General features: G+C 38.1%; 1 protein-coding gene across 9 annotated transcripts in view; it reads left to right on the forward strand.

Annotated features, from left to right (window-relative positions):
- ARAP2 (ArfGAP with RhoGAP domain, ankyrin repeat and PH domain 2) overlaps window positions 1-17,250 on the forward strand; it is a 179,293-nt gene that overhangs the window by 44,021 nt on the left and 118,022 nt on the right. For all 9 annotated transcript variants that reach the window (XR_004182819.1, XM_031664671.1, XM_031664672.1 and 6 more), the window contains exons 7-8: window positions 10,301-10,370; window positions 16,332-16,452. Coding sequence is in view for 8 of the 9 variants with exons in the window: in XM_031664671.1 (XP_031520531.1) it covers window positions 10,301-10,370; window positions 16,332-16,452 (191 nt within the window). In the remaining variant the exon portion in view is untranslated. The remainder of the gene's footprint in view (window positions 1-10,300; window positions 10,371-16,331; window positions 16,453-17,250) is intronic.

Genomic DNA, 17,250 nt, shown 5'->3' on the forward strand with positions numbered 1-17,250 from the left:
TGACTGTTCTTTTTATGGCATAGTGTTACTTTTTCACAAATAAATCCTTTTACTTCTCTGAAGATATTAATACTTTTTTTTGAAGCTTTGCTGTAGAGTCTATTTCTTTTAACTTTTTGGAGGGGTAGTTTTGTCTCTATCTTTTACCTTAGTGGTATTTTTCTCAAATGTCATGTTAATCTTGAGCTGTCACTTTAGAGTGAAATACTGCAAAACGGATTAGAAGCACTGTAGGCTCTGATGGTCCTTACTATTTGTTTCTTGTAAGACGATCATGGTAGGTTTTTTAGTAATACGTTTACATACAGAAGCCTCACGCTAGTATCTTTTAAATGAATCTTCTTCTTGAGCGTTATAGGCCTGGTAACCAGGTTTTTAAAAATTTTTTTGGAGATGGAGTGTTGCCCTGTCACCCAGGATGGAGTGCAGTGGCATGATCTTGGCTCGCTGCAACCTCCGCCTCCCAGGTTCAAGCAATTCTCCTGCCTCAGCCTCCCAAGTAGATGGGATTACAGACACACACTACCATGCCCGGCTAATTTTTGTATTTTTAGCAGAGACGGGGTTTCTCCCTGTTGCTCAGGCTTATCTTGATCTCCTGACCTCAGGTGACCTACCCACCTTGGCCTCCCAAAATGCTGGGATTACAGCGTGAGCCACTGCGCCTGGCCTGGTAACCAGTTTTCGGTTGGCTCATGAGGGAAAGTGGACTTTGAGTATTGGTAGTTATGAAGTAGAATTTTATTTGATTCCTCTACTTTAGTATAGCTATGCCTGAGTCTCCCAGCCCCAAAACCTCCTGTTTTATTCTCTCCATTGAATAAAACTACACTATTATGTTGAGTGAAAGCAGAGAGACAGTTTTCCAGCAGTGCAAAGTGGGGGAGAAGGATTCTGTGATGTTGGAGTGCAAGTCTACATCTTAAACTGCCTTTCGACATATCCATTATCAGCGCCTCACCCTCACTTTCATAGTCACTTCCAGAGTTACTTGGTACCTCTATTTCCTGAGATTTTCGAGGTAATGCAAGAGTAAATGTGTTTTCCTCTTAATTTAATCTAATGCTGGCTTAGCGATCAGTTCTTATCTCTCCTTCTGTTTCCAGATTTCTAGCTATTGTTACTGTCCTTGACTTCTTTAGTCAGTGTTGCTTTGCAGGCATTTATTTATTTTTATTTATTTCTTAATCCTTTGATGTCTTTTAGTGAGGTCTGGGGAGGAGTACAAGTAAATGCAAGCTTTTAACTGATATTTTTAACTGGAAACTGGTTCATGATGTATTTTGTATGATATGACTCCATAAAATGAAGAAGTGTGAATCTTTTAATGTAGCTTTTTATACACCACTTTATGAAAGCACTAAGCTCTTTGTAGATATGTTTAAAATTAGTAGTTGCACACTAAAATTCAGGCTTTATCATTGACTTCCAAGAATCTTTTTAGCCCCTGGAATTTTATGTTGAGTACCTTTTTTTTTCTTCTTCTTCTTCTTCTCATTTTAAGATGTAGATATAGCAGAGATGGAAGCTGAGATTGAAGATACTTTTTTTGTTTTATTTTCATTTTTTGGCCCCAGCTCATTTGGTTCATATAATCTTGGAAATTGTTATTTCGGTTTGCTTAAAAGTGAGAAAATGCTCTTTAGAATAGAGAAGTACTGGCATTTTATAGAAATATTTTAGTAATTCCTTGCATCTTTCTCACCCTAAAATACTTTGTTACTGCATTATTTAAAAGTCTTCTGCTTCTTAAAAGACTAATTGGATCAACAAATAATTAGCTGAATAAAAATGAGTAATTAGATAAATAAAAATATATACTTATGGAGATTGTAGTCCTAGAAAATATTGGGTCTCGTTAGGGTTAGAGGAGGGAATAACATAAAATATGCTGTGATTCTTTAGGGCTGTGTAAACAAGGCAGATGAATCGGGAACAGCATGGTGATGATATTTTTTCCTTTGAGATTGTTTAGAATACTTGAGAAGTATGTTTTCCATTACCTTAAATGGCATGATTAATAAAAGCCATACATATGACTTAATGCCTTTGATGTTCTTTCCAATTGTGTGATTTTTAAAGGTGACAATTTGGTAGCCTGTCTCACCTTAGATTGGTATCATTGGTTAGTTAGCATGCTTGTTAGATACTAGGATTTGTTTTTTAAGCATAAAGATGTAATATTAAAAAAAAAAAAAAAACTCTGCTGGCACTTAGGAATGAAATTAAACAGGAGTGCCTCTGTGTGAGTACTTCATAAATAGAGATTTAATTGTGTGTGTATACAGTGTTGTTAAAAAATAATTTTTAAGAAACACATTTTGAGACAACAAAAACTGATACCAGATGGTGAAGCTGTTTTCATGAAAGCAGTTGAAACTTTACACCACCTGCCCTACCAGAGCTCAAGGGAAGAGTTTATAGAAATCTGTTCAATAATACTGCACAAGCCTTATAAATTATTTGAAAAAAGCTTCTTAAAGAAATGTTTCCCTTCAGAACCCTAAAAACAAAATAAGATAAAACTCAGGCTAACGTGTTTCATGTCTGCTTTACCTTTTTTCCTGAAGGAATTCTGAAGCACTTTGCAAGATTGAAGTTACATATAAAATGTAGAGGTCAAATGTTATTACTACCTAAAGGGATGTCCTGGGTACTTTGCTATAAAATGCACTAATGTCTGTTTTGTGTAGCAGTTAAGAGCAGTCATTGGGAAGACACTCCCAGATATGTTCTTTATTAGTTGTATGACTTGGACAAATTATTTAACCAACCACTGCCTCTGTGCCTTCATCTCTAAAATGGATGTAATAATGTTACCTGTCTCACATAGTTGTCTGGAGGATGAGTTAATAAGTTAATATTTGTATGTGGCTCTACACAATGTCTGAAACAAAGGACTATGTGTTTGCTATTTTTATTATCAAATGTAGTAACAAATAACTTCTCTGTTGACTACAACTTTAAATCTATTTTCTGTGCAATAATGCATCATTATTTCAGATCTAATTTGTATTGTGTGGTAGCCGGAACATAGGCTAAGATGGCATTGTCTTGTATACATTATCTTTTTCTGTTTTTTAAAATTTATGAAGCAAATTAAGCTAGTAATTGAAATTAACTTTCGAAGTACTTTAGCAAATTCTTACAGTGCATATATTAATTATATGTCATTATAATGAAATTAATTGCCAGATAGTGAATATATGTTGAGAAACACATGAGAGGAGTATTGAACTTTTGCACAGAAAAGATAATTCTTAAACATTTAGAAATCATCGATATTTATTAATTTAATTTTACATTGGCAGTTAGAAGCACAGGACTTCTCAAGATTTTCATTTTATTATTTAGTTGAAATTTTGATTAATTTGTAAGGTTTACCAATATGAATTAATCTAAGTTTCCATTTGCTAGAAAAGGGAAGGCCGGGCGCGGTGGCTCACACCTGTAATCCCAGCACTTTGGGAGACCGAGATGGGCGGATCACCTGAAGTTAGGAGTTCGAGACCATCCTGACCAACATGGAGAACTCCGTCTCTACTAAAAATACAAAATTAGCCAGGAGTGGTGGCACATGCCTGTAATCCCAGCTACTCAGGAGGCTGAGGCAGGAGAATGGCATGAACCTAGGAGGCAGAGGTTGTGGTGAGCCCAGATCGCATCATTGAACTCCAGCCTGGGCAACAAGAGCAAGATTCTGTCTCAAAAAAAAAAAAAAAGGAATAATGCTGAGAAAAGATCTAAGTGTGAAGTTTTATCTTTAGCTAATTATTAGAATTCAGTATTGAAGTTCACATGTGGAAAACAGCTAATTGAATGTTGATAGTTTTAATGAGGAAAATAGTTTATTCTTGTTTATATGAATTTAGTTTTAAAAATGAATTGATTATTTTACATTTTTAAATAGGAAAGTATCAAATGCACACATTTTAAATAACCATATTTAAATTTTTCTTTTTGTTTCCAGCTTTATTGAGATGTGATTATCAAAGATCTTATATGTTTAAGGTGTACAGTGTGATGGTTTGATATCCCTATATATTGTGAAATGGTTAACACAAGCTAATGACATAACTGTCACCTAACAGAGTTTTTTTTGTGTGTGTGTATGGTAAGAACACTTAAGATGTACAGTCTTAGCAAATTTCAGGTGTACAATATGTTGTTATTAGCTATAGTCACCATGCTATATATTACATCTCCAGAATTTGTTCTTCTTCTAACTGAAAGTTTGTAATCTTTATGTGGGATCTATGTATAGGTGGAATCTGAAAAAAACATAAACTCATAGAAACAGAGTAGAATGGTGATTAATAGGGACTGAGAGGTGGGGTTAATGGTGAGATGTTGGTTAAAAAGTTTTTAATTCAGCCAGGCGTGGTTGCTCATACCTGTAATCCCAGCACTTTGGGAGGCCCAGGTGGGCGGATCATGAGGTCAAGAGTTCCAGACCAGCCTCTCCAATATGGTGAAACCCTGTCTGTACTACAAATACAAAAATTAGCCGGGTGTGGTTGTGTGTGCCTGTAGTCCCAGCTACTCGAGAGGCTGAGGCAGAAAAATCACTTGAAGAAGAATCACTGGGAGGTGGAGGTTGCAGTATGCAGTGATTGTGCCACTGCACTCCCTCCTAGGTGACAGAGCGAGACTCCATCTCAAAAATGTTTTCTTATTCCAAAATGTATTTTGAAATTACATGGAAATTAATGGTGAACTTTTCAAGCTTTCTGTAGGATCTTATTTATTTATTTATTTATTTATTTTTAATAAGGTAGTGATGGCAGCGGCAACCCATCTGGAGCCACTGCTGCCATCAAACTGGCTGCAGCGGAGAGGTGCGGCCAGGGCTGCATACTCCACGGAGATGGCGTGAGCCAAGGACAAGTGGGAGCCCTGCCCCTTCTGCATTGGTAGAGTGGGAGATCCTCGGGTGCAATTGCAGCTGCCAAGTTGTGGCTATGGGACCCAGGCCTCCCACTCCATGGAGCAGACAGCAGTCCTGCTCTCCTGGGTGTAGCTACAGATGTCCAAGTCGTTGCTGTGCGTTCAGGCCCCCCTGTGTTCTTGGTGGAGGCTGGGAGCAGTCAGGAGCCCTGTGTTCCTGGTTGCAGCAGCTGCGGCCCAAGCCAAGGCTGCAGAACCAGGCATCTAGGCATCTCTGCACTCTTGGGGACCAGAAGAGTCCCCCTACCCCTGCAAGCTCAAAGGTGGCTGCTGCTACTGCCTGGCCTCTCCCTGCTCCCGGTGTCCGCTCCTATCTCAGAGCAAGATTGGGGCTGGGGCCAGGTGCTGTCACAGCCCATCTGGATGTGTGCACTCTTGCAGAAGTGCTGATAGGCCAGCTCCCTGCTGCCTGGACCCTCCTCTGGCCTTTGGGTCCTGATGAGCATGGGAGGGAGGAAAGCCGAGGGAGCACTGAGGGCAACTCAGCACTGGCCTGCAGACACCTCTTGGCATGAACAGCCTGGGCGCCGTGAACAGCAGCAGGAGGTGAAGCTAGACCATGGGCAGAAGGGAGCAGGTCCTTGGTGAAGCCCCACCTTCAGGCCAGGGAGGGCCTGAAGGTTGGAGGCTGACTAGTCCTGCAGACCACAGTAGGAACTTGTGGTGCCTTTTCTGGGCCTGCCTATGGCCGCCCATGGACCAGTTGGTATGCACTTCCTCCCCTGAGGCCCATAAAAGCCCCCAGATCAACCAGAGCTGTGCAGACATCAGGACGACCTGCTGCAGGGAGGAGCTACCCACTCCGGGGCCTACTCTCTGCTGAGAGATGCAGACATCAGATGACCTCACTACAGAGAGGAGCTCCCCACCCAGGACCTGCTCTGAGCTATTCTGTCACTCAGTAAAGCTCTTCTTCGCCTTGCTCACCCTCCATTTGTCTGTATACCTGATTCTTCCTGGACACGGGACAAGAACTTGGGACCTGAGAGATGCCGGGGCTGAAAGAGAGAACAGAAACAGGGCCGAAACACTTCGCCTTCTCACCGTGTTATGCGTGAAAACAAGGAGAGAAGAGCTGCAGCCCTTCGGGGAACTGAGACCTGGAAGCGCCCCGTGGCAGGGCTGTGACACCCTCTTTGGACCTCTTAGGTTCCTGTAGTCTCAAGCTTCCAGCCGCCGCTATGTTTCCTGGTAGCAGCCGTGGAAGCTGCTTGTGGTGTGCCGGGTCCGGCTGCAGCCTTGCAGAGAGCCGGCGCCTGTGCAGACACCTGGTGCTGGCTGCCCCGCTGCAGCAGCCAGCGTGCCTCACTGTGTGCAGTGGCTGGAGCCCATGCTCGCTTGCTCACACACCCCTCACTGCTCCACACCTGGCTCGCCGTCGGCAGTTACGGGATCCAGGCCGGTAGCGTCAGCCGAGCACAGCCTGCTCACCCCGAATGGGTGAAACAAGCCCAGTGGGCTAGAGCAGAACTCAGGCAAAGGCGCCGCCAGCCACAGAGGCTTCTGGCCAGAAAAGCAACACCCCGAGGATCCTGCAACAGTAGTTTTACAAAGTGTTTATTTTGTCATATAAAATTCTGGTTTTTAATATTTGCAAAAATAAAATTACGGATGAAGTTTTTCAGTAGTGTTTATTTCTGTATTTATACAATAGAAATTCAAGTAAATATCTTTCAGTGAAAAATACATTCATTTGTTTCTTCACTAAATATTAGGTATGTTTTGTGTGTGAGAAACTATGATAGTTCCTGGTTTTATATTGATGAACAAAACAGAAATGGATTCTGTACTCAAGGATCTCAGCATCTGTTGGATATGATGGATATATTTACCCTGATTGATCATTACACATTGTATGCATATATCAAAATGCCACATTTACCCCGTAAATAGGTCAATTAATATGTATCAATAAAATGCCTATTTTGTAAAAAGAAAAGGCTCAGGAAAAAGAAATGTAGTATGGGTGATACATGAAGCAAAAACAAATATAAAATTACACGTTCTGTTTAGTGTAATTAAGCAAAGAAATGGAGCAAGAGAACAAAGAGACTTGAATGATCTATGCATAGTCAGAAATGGTCACTTGATGGGAAAGACATTAAAGGTGAACTCTCAAGAATAAGCAGGAGCCAGCCATGTTAGGAACAGGCAGGCAGCATTCCAAGCAGAGACAATGGCATATGGGAAGGCCATGAGGCAAGAAAGAGTCTGGAGAAGAGAGGCAGCGTGGCCAGAGAGTGGTGTCCACGGAGTATGTATCCGCAGATTTTGATGGCTGACTGGATGAATGGATGACCACAGAAGCCAACTTTCAATGGTAGAAGTGCAGAATAGCTTTCTCCACCTGTAGGACGGTTGTTCTTTCATATGCTACACCCTGTGGCTTCTCATTCCATTTCACTGTGGGCTGGGATTTGTCTTATTTACCTGTCCCTTCATAGAATGTTAAAGAGGTTTAATAATCTTTAAAACTATTGAGTTAAAAATAGATGAAGACATCAAATAGTCACCTGGCAGTTGAGAAAAATTAAAATAATTGGGAGAATATCTTAGGAGCTGATTCTCTCAGAGGCTGAGGTTTTCCTCAGAGAGCCAGTGGTAGGGTGTGTCCTTTGCATTATGAGCACCTGAGAGGGGAGGTGTTGCTAGTCAAATGCTGCATCTTCGACTGATCCGTAAACCTAACACATACTAAGTTATCTGCTCTCCCTCTTTCGCTTTTTCTGTGGGCACAAATATTAAGTTCCTGGATGATGCCTCAGACCACAAACTATCTATCAAGATGGTGATGGAATTCTAAGAAATTTTATGAGTTGGAGTGGCTGCAGTTAATCTTAAGTAAGACACGTGAAAATAGGTTGTAAACCTTTTACACTTGATGTTTTGGCAGGTTTCGAAACTTTGAATTTAATTCTGAGTGTTCTAAAGTTTCTTGCATTCCCTCAACCTTTCTTTTAAAAGATGCTGATTTTATGAGGGCTGATCATTTGAGGTTTTATTTGTCTGTCATCCCGCCCATGGTGCCAGAAGGACTGTGCTTTTAATCATGCCACTCATTCCTTCAGCAAATTCTTTTTCAGTGCCATATTCCTCTCTGCGCTACTTGCTGATCATACGGAAGGAAATAAATGTTGTCCTTGTAAAGCATAAGACCTGGTGTGGGAGACAAACATTAAGCAAATAAACAAATATATAAAATTAGAGGTTGTGTTAAGTGCTGTGAGGAAAAGTAGAGGGTATTGTGAGAGAGAATAACTTTGTTATCCACTTTGGATCGGGTCACTGGGGAGGGATTTCTTTGTAGTTGGTTTAGATGTAACTGAAAGATAAGGAGTCAGCAAAGGGAATAGTGGGGTAATGGGAGGCCCTAAGGCCTCTATCCCCCACAGATGTTAATTATTTTTATCTTAAAATGGAAGATTATATGTGTAATTGAGCTCTAGCTTACTGTTATTCACAACGTGAAGTGGGTTGTGTTCCAAAACAAAATCATGATTTACTGAATTACTGTTTGGATTGTGTTAGAAGGTATGTATTTCTCTGCCTTTAAGTGTGGAAGAGATAAACATGAAATGAGCAAAAAGTGACTAATTTATCCAGTATATAATTATTGTGTGTTTGCTTAATATAGCTTTATCTTTTAACGTTTAATGCTGATAATTTAAGGAATCTTGGGTTGCTGGAAAAAGTAAAAGCTAGATGCCTCTAACACTGTTCGATGTTGCAAAGTGAGGAAAACCCATTGCAGACAGGCCAAGAAAAGTTAAAAAGAAGCTGAAAGATGAAAAATATGATGGAAAGAGGGCTGGGTGGTCAGTTGTGGTAACATGCTTTTAAAGTAATTTTTTTGTTTGAGATAGGGCTCTCACTGTGTCGCCCAGGCTAGAGTACAGTGGTACAGTCATAACTCACTACAGCTTTAACCTCCTGGGCTCAAATGATCCTTTCACTGCAGCCTCCCAAATAGCTTGGACAACAGGTGTGCGCCACCGTGCCCGGCTATTTTTTTTTTTTTAATATATTTTGTAGAGACAGGATTTCGCCGTGTTGCCCAGTGATCCACCCACCTCAGCTTCTCAAAGTGATGGGATTATAAACATGAGCCACCACCCCTGGCCAAAATTTTTATTTTATTTTTTTTCCTGTAATTAGAGTTAAATATGAAGTGGTTACATGCTTTTAATATCTTTACATGATCTTATTACACCATAATTAATTCAGTGCTTATATGTGAAAATGTCTGCACTGAAGAATCTCAAAAACTTTTTTTTATATTTGATCAGATTTGGTATAATTTTATCTTATGCAGAACATATTTGCTAACGATTAGTTTGGGAGGCTTGCTGTGTTTCACTTGCATAATAGATGTGTGGCTGGGGAACCAGCTCAGAGACAAGCTCTCTACACTTCCTGAAGTTCTTTTTTTGTTAAGTCTTCTGAGAGCCAAGGAAAGTTATGCCAACTCCTTGTTTTAAACATTTTAGAAAATTGCAAAAGCACAAGGTAGACAGGGTTGATGTTTGTTTAGAAATAATATTTTTAAAAAATAGGAAGTTCATTTTCTTGTGTTTTCTGTGTTAAAGACCAAAAGTACCTATGATTGTCTGCCTTCAGGGAAGGAGAATATAAAATAAAAATAAAAAGCAATCCTAAGTGAAAACAGTTCTTCACTTTCTTCCTTATATAGTCAGAAAAATAGTTTCATTTTTCTTTTAAGCCTGAAACCTGTGATTATATTATTTTGCTCTTGTTTTTTCATGTCAGTAGCCATTTTAAACTACCTTTGCCTTTCATATGATCATTTAAAAATAATGTTTCACTGAATTTTGAATGCTTATAAATGATTCTGTATATTTGTTCAGGTCTTCTTCAGCTTATTCAATCAAAATTAAATGTGTTTTCCATGTAAATCCAATTGACAAAGCCTTGTTATTTTAGTAAGATATTTATGCCCTAAAACAAAAGTGAAGGGAACATAAAATAGATATATAAGCTTAATGAGGGATGAAAGCTTATATTATTTTGATGAAAGGATTATCTTTTATTAGAAATGGATTGAGTGATAGTGTTTCTGACCATATTTTATTTTGCACTCAACCTTACAAATGTGTGCGACAACACTGTTAATTGTGTCATAAAAAAAAAAATCGTAGGTCAACTGATTAGAAAGTACTATTATGCTATTTTTTTCTATGTGCCATGGCCAAAACTGTATATTATCATAACCTATTGTTGTCTATGCTGTTTAACAATAAATGATGATATATTTACACTGTTATATTACACATGTATTTAACAATCTAAGTTCATAGTACTTGAATATAAAATAACAATTTCATATGTTTTGCAGAAAACGCATGTTTCAGAAGAGATGGGTGAAATTTGATGGCCTTAGCATTTCTTACTACAATAATGAGAAGGTAAATACATTTTACAGTTTTCAAAAATTGCTTTTTTATGCATGCTAGGTGTACTTCAGTAAAGTAAGCAAGCAGTTTGGTTTTTAAGAATAGGAGGTGGATTCTCAACATGAAAATAATTTGAAGTTGCAACTAATAAATATTGTACCATATGCTTAGTTAATTAAAATCAGATGATTTTTGTCTTAAGTATGTACTTTCTCTTAACACACTAATTTTAAGATTTAACCACATGCTTTTTTTTTTTTTTTTTGTAGCTCTTAATCTAACATTATTTTCTCATTATTTAGAGATTTTCACCCCCTAATATTGGCAATACTTATGGTTCTAATAGAAATTTAGGCATCTTCTTACATATTGCTTCTTTATTGCTTCAGGACAGAAGAATATATGCTTTTAGACAGACAGTAACACATAGTGCAACATAACACACACTGCATGCCCTATGGCTGAGAATTATGGAAGATATAGAGAGGTGTTAATTGTTTGGTTTCACTTTGCAGTGACTCAGAGCATCAGATGGGTATAAACACACCTCTTGGAGGTTTGCAAGATGGTTGGATGAATATTTTTGAAAAGCTGTTGTGTTTTTTTTTTTTTTTTTTTTGAGACAAAGTCTTGCTGTGTCGCCCAGGCTGGAGTATAGTAGCACGATCTTGGCTCACTGCAGCCTCTGCCTCCTGGGTTCCAGCACTTCTCCTGGCTTAGCCTCCCAAGTAGCTGGAATAACAGCCACCATGCCTGGCTAATTTTGTAGTTTTAGTAGAGACAAGGTTTCACCATGTTGGCCAGGCTGGTCTTGAACTTCTTATCTCAAGTTATCTGCCGCCTTGGCCTCCCAAAGTGCTGGGATTACAGACATGAGCTACCGTGACCAGCCTTAAAAGCTGTTTTCTGTTTTAGCATTTTTTTTTTTTCTAGTTTGCTTGTACATTTGAATGTGAAGACAATTCGTTCCCTAGGGTGAGGAGAAGGTAGTCTATATAGCTGACAGAATCTCACTGCTGGTTTTCTCCATCACCTGTAACCTTTTCTGGTTTGATTGACATGAGGAGGAAAACTACTCAGAAGCGAGACAGGCTTCCATGCCATAAGACTGTTGTTGGTGATACCATTATTTTCATTTGACATAATTTCTAGTAACTGTGTCAAACTGGATTCTTTTTCCCTCTTTCTCTCAGTTTGTTCTTTTAAAGCTCATCTGAACTGCAGTGAAGAGATGAGGACCTCTCACGTTTTTAGTTATTGATGCAATGAAAATAATGAAGCTTGGTTTGAAATTGAGATTAAAGAGTTCATATAAAAATGAGATATTGCAAATCATTTAGCTTAATATTAAAAAGTTTAAGTTGTTATTTTCTTTGACATTTCATCCATTTGTTGTCTAGATGGTTGGTTTCATTTTGGCAAAAAACAGAAACACTGGATTCGGTGTTTCCTAAAAGGAGGCATGGTTTCTGTTGTAACTCTTCTAGCAAAAGGGATGCATAGGTGTGGCCATAGCCGCTATCGTGGCTGCGTGACCCAGTGTTAACAGCTGTATGAACTGAGCACAGTTCTTTTAATGTTTAAATGGGCACTTGAGGAGCATGTGGCTGGGCCTGTGGGAGGTAGTGTGCAGAGTTACACATTCCCTAGGTTTCTTCCACTTTCCTTGAGGCCGCCAATCATGTCTCTATAAGGACTTCTTCATTATATCACAGAAAATGGCATGATCCAAACAACCCTGATATTTTATCCCCTGTAAAGAAATCTGACTCACCCCCGTTTTCACCCAGCTGTGGCAGAATTGCCCTGTGATCGTTTCATTGTCTCAAAATGGTAGATAAATGACAAACTTGACCTAGATATCTGTGTGTTACAGGCTCAAGGGATGCTTTAAAATTTCTTTCCTTAAGGAAAATTTTATACTCTGAAAAACACAGGCATTGTGAGCATTGTTGTCATTTGAGTATTTTTTTTTTATTGTCTTTATCTTGTACTGTTGCAAGACAAATACAAAAATCAGTGCTACAATGTTAAAAATTACAAGATTTTCCTTGGGATCTCAGATTTTAAATGAGCCCTTAGATAAACTACAACTTTCTATGGTTATAGTGACATAGTATTTTGCTTGTTAAGTATATTTTGATCACCTCTGGGGAATTATGTTTTTATATTATTCTACCAGAAATATTTGCTTGTTAAATATATCGTTATAGGTGTGTAGGTTATTTATTAAGGAATTGTCTTCTCTTTAACAGGATCTATTGGAAAGATAATCTTTTTTTGATCCCTGTTTCTTTCAGTACAGTGCTACTTGACTTATTTCTAGTGACAAAATGGGTTACTGTTAACATTTTCCTCAACAAATAGTTAATTATCTCACTAGAGGGATATTGTTATAAGTTCCTTTAATTCTTATGCAAACTACAATTTGGAAACAGATCACGTAGGGGATAAACTGTAAATGTTTTTAGGCATTCGAATTCCTGCTGTCTGGTCTCAGCCACTACAGACTTAGAGGAGAGGGGTTTTTACACTGTCCCCAAAGATGCCGTGCCCTTTCCGACCTCCTTAGGTTGGCTGACAATGGAAAGATGTTATCTTCCTCTTTTGAGTTTCTAGAGCACTTATTGGTCTAGTTTTGGCCTTGTATTGCCATTTTAACCTACTTGCGTTTGTAGGGTTTGCTTTGTTAAGCCAATCATGTCATGTGTCTCTGCCTAATGATCTTTTTAAACAGTGACTGAGTATATACACTATGGGAAACTGGAGCATGTCTTTTCCTACATGTTCCCCTTGTGTTTTTGTTCTTCCATCTGAGACTCCCTAGCCATTGCCATCCATCAACATTCTCTGCAAACATCAGACCCATCTTGTTACTCACCTCCATGAGTCTTTTCTTTATTTTCTCCAACGTATGACATTTGAAAAACAATATGCAGGAAAATTCAGAAGGAAAACAAACTGAAACTAGGGAGGCAAATCCGGAGACTGTTGCACTAAGCCAGGTGTTAATTTATTAGCATGTAGACTAATGTATAGGCTCAGTGGAGGCTCAGCGGAAGTGATAAGAAATGAATTTCAAGAAATATTAAAAATGAGCCATTCAGAAAATATTTCTATAGTATTAGCTACATGAAAGGTGGTGAGGAACATAGATAAATGACCTGAAGCCAATTTGGGGAGACTATATTAATCAAATGATCACACGGGTAAATATAAAGTCACCGTTTAAATTACAATGAATAATTTTTATAAAGGAAAAATTCAGGTTGCTATTAGCTTAAATTCGGGTTATCTATGAGGATGAAGGGCCTGAGAGATTGTGCTGGTCAGAGAGGCTTTCTTCAGGAGAATATATTTATGCTGAAATATGAAGGAGGAGGAGGCAGTAAGTATGTGCAGATGGGTGTGAAAACAATTCCTTGCAGAGCAAACAGTGTATGCAAAGGCACTGGCTTGGGTAGAAATGTGATATATTCAGGAAACCTCAAGAAAACCAATGTGACAGTAATTCAGAGTTGGTGAGTGATGGGGAGGAAGTTGATTCTAGATGTGGGGAGAATGCAAGTTATGTGGGTGCAAAGGAAGCAGCAAAGGTCAAAGATGACTTCATTCTATTTCAGATGGACTAGAAGAGTTGATATTTTAATGGACATGTATAAAGAGAGCGTAAGTCTTCAGGTGAAAGTAAATTCAGTTTTAAAGTTTGTGGTACGTATGAGATAGTTACATAAACTATTGATTACTTGAAATATGGCAGTGAAATTGAGTGAAATGAATAGATAAGAAAGGAAGAGAGAAATTTTAGATTACTCTGAATAAAGTTGGTAGAGCTGGAAGACATTATATTAAGTGAAATAAGCCAGGAACAGAAAGTTAAACGGTATATATTCTCACTCATGAGGAAGCCTTTTTCAAAGTGAATCTTACCAAAGTAAAAAGTAGTACAGAGGATACTAGAGGCTGTGAAGGGTAGGAAGAAGGAGGGCATAGGGAGAGATTTGTTAAAGGTCAGGAACTTACAGCTAGGGAGGAGGAATAAGTCCTAGTGTTCTATAACAGTGTAGGATAACTGCAGTTAACACTAATTTAATATAGTTTAAAATAGCCAGAAGGAGGATATGGAATGTTTCCAACACTGAGAGATGATGAATATTTGAGATGGTGGATATGCCCATTACCTGATCTGATCGTTACATTTTATATGTATCACGACATCACTGTATCATAACATCACTATGTATCCCATAAATATGAACAATTATTATGTGTGAATTTAAACAATTAAAAAAAATAGTGGAAAGGGATTTTTATAGGGAGAGAAGATAAAGTAAAAAGGAGAAGAAATAAGTTGTTTACTAAGTACTTATTTCTTGACATCCTTCTCTCTTTTCTGTATAAGGTTGCCCATTCATCTTCCTGAATCATAGCTCATATACCATACTCAGTTTTGGCTGCGTGGGAGGACATAGGAGAGCCTTCATTGCATTTGTATTTAAGGTTACATTAAAGAATGGATAGGATTTTGATGGATAAATAAAGGCAGGGATGGGAGACTGTAACAGAGCTAGTGAAGGAGAAGAAACTTAAAAAAATACTCAGAGATAATGCCATGATGATATTGTGTATCTCCTTAAATAGCAGAAGAGGATATCCTTCCGGTAGAATTCCATGATGCTAATGATGACTGTCCCTTACCAATTGCTAAGGCAGGAGCTTATGGCTAGGAGAAATATTAAACTTAATACTTGCTTCCTGCATGGAATGGTTTGCTTTTTTTCCGAAACAGTTATATCTGGGACCTGCTCAAAAGTGTGGGTTCCAAGGATAATGCTGTGGAAGGGAAGAGAAAAAGAAATGCCTTAAGGATGTATCCAAACTCTTCTGATATTCCAGACCTTCTACAATGTGGCTTGGTATACGTTATCAGTCTCCTGTCTTTTGACTCTACGTTGTTGTCCTCTTATTTCTCTGCTTTACGCCTCCATTATTCGGTCTTTTTGACCAGAATGCCTCCCACACACTTGTCTATCTGCTTAAAATTAAGGTTTTTTTAAAAGTCAGGTTTAAATACCACCATGTTTGTAAAGATATCCCTCACAGCCTTTAAGCAGAATTGAGATTTTCCATCTTTGTACTTTTATATCCCTTAGTTTTTACTCAGTTTTAAACTCTTCTCTCATTGCATTAGCTGGCTTTTCATTTTGAGGCTCCTTGAAAGTATAAACACTCTAAATTTTCTTTCCAACACGAGACCCAGAAAATATCAAGAGTTGAAATTGTGCAGTAGTTATCACGACATGATTTTAGAGGGTCCAGGAAAATGAAGATGGATAAAAAGTTATCAAAGTCCTAAGAATGGCCTTTTTTTAAAAACAAAATTTGTAATACTTATATGCTGTTTGGAAGCAGATAAATCTGTCTTTTTTATTCTTTATTTGTTGGAGAGTAAACATTAAAATGATTCATTGTGAGGTTGAGATGCTCATCGTCAGAGCTTTGAGTAACATGGTTAATTTAGAAAACCCAGTATGTGTTTAAGGTATATTTTGGTTCCGAATATGTAACAGACTTGTTTTAAAATGGTTCAGTTACAGTACCTGTTGTGGCCAGCAGATGCCTGCAAACACCATAAAATCATATTGAGCAGATGGTTTTAAAGAACATGCTGCTGGTTTTTGGAACTCGGTATTGCTAGTCTAGTAGGATTGCTTGTATTTGATTCTTTCTCTTTTAATTCCAGATGAAGAGAAAGTTGAAAAGACATCTCACTTCAAAGAAGGGGACATTTAATAGTTTCTTTTCTTGGGTATTACTTGAGAGTATGAGTGGACGTATTACCTGTATGTCATTTAAAAAATTTGGATTGAAATTATAAAAGAGAAGCAGTTGTAAATAGCGTGCCATTCCTTTTTGATAAGATCAAGAGAATTTCATTTTCATATGTCTTCTTTTTTTTTCTAACCAATACAGGAGATGTATTCAAAAGGAATAATTCCCCTTTCTGCTATATCAACAGTACGAGTTCAAGGAGACAACAAATTTGAAGTTGTTACAACACAAAGAACTTTTGTTTTTAGAGTAGAAAAAGAAGGTAAGATTATTTTTTATCCCCATGAAATACTTACATTAATTTATGAGTAATCATATTAATAAATCAGTTAGACTAGGAATGTCAAGAAACCTTTAAATATATTACTTTTTGATAACTTACATTTTAAAATTAATTTTTCAAATGCATAATGTTAAAACATAAATAAGTTGACAAGTTATTTGTTTTCTCTTTCATCAACAAATATTTAGTGAGAAGCTATTGTGTGCTGAGGACTCATACGTTCTGGGTATACAGTTGTGAAAAAAAAGTGGACAAAATTCTCTGCTTTCATAGAGCTAGCCTTTGAGATGTTGCAAATAATGCAAAATGGTTATTTGATACGCAAAAACAATTTTTCTAACTATTAGTTGGTTTTATGGACATTTATGGCAGGCTTTAGCTCAGTGACTCCCAACCTTTTTTGCACCAGGGACTGGTTTCGTGGAAGACAGCTTTTCCGTGAACTGGTTGTGGCGAGATGGTTCCTGGACAATTGAAGCACATTAGATTTATTGTGTGTTTTAATTCTATTATTTTTACATTGTATATAACGAAATAATTATACAACTCACCATAATGTAGAATCAGTGGGATCCCTGAGCTTGTTTTCTTGCAACTAGATGGCCCCGTCTAGGGGTGATGGGAGACAGTGACAGATCATCAGGCATTTCAGGCATTAGACTCTCATAAGGAGCACGCAGCCTAGATTCCCTGCACGCATATTTTACGGTAGAGTTTGTACTCCTGTGAGAATCTAATGCCCCCGGTGATCTGACAGGAGGTGGAGCTCAGACAGTA

The sequence above is a fragment of the Papio anubis genome, chromosome 3, assembly GCF_008728515.1.
Source record: "Papio anubis isolate 15944 chromosome 3, Panubis1.0, whole genome shotgun sequence".
Classification (NCBI taxonomy): domain Eukaryota; kingdom Metazoa; phylum Chordata; class Mammalia; order Primates; family Cercopithecidae; genus Papio; species Papio anubis.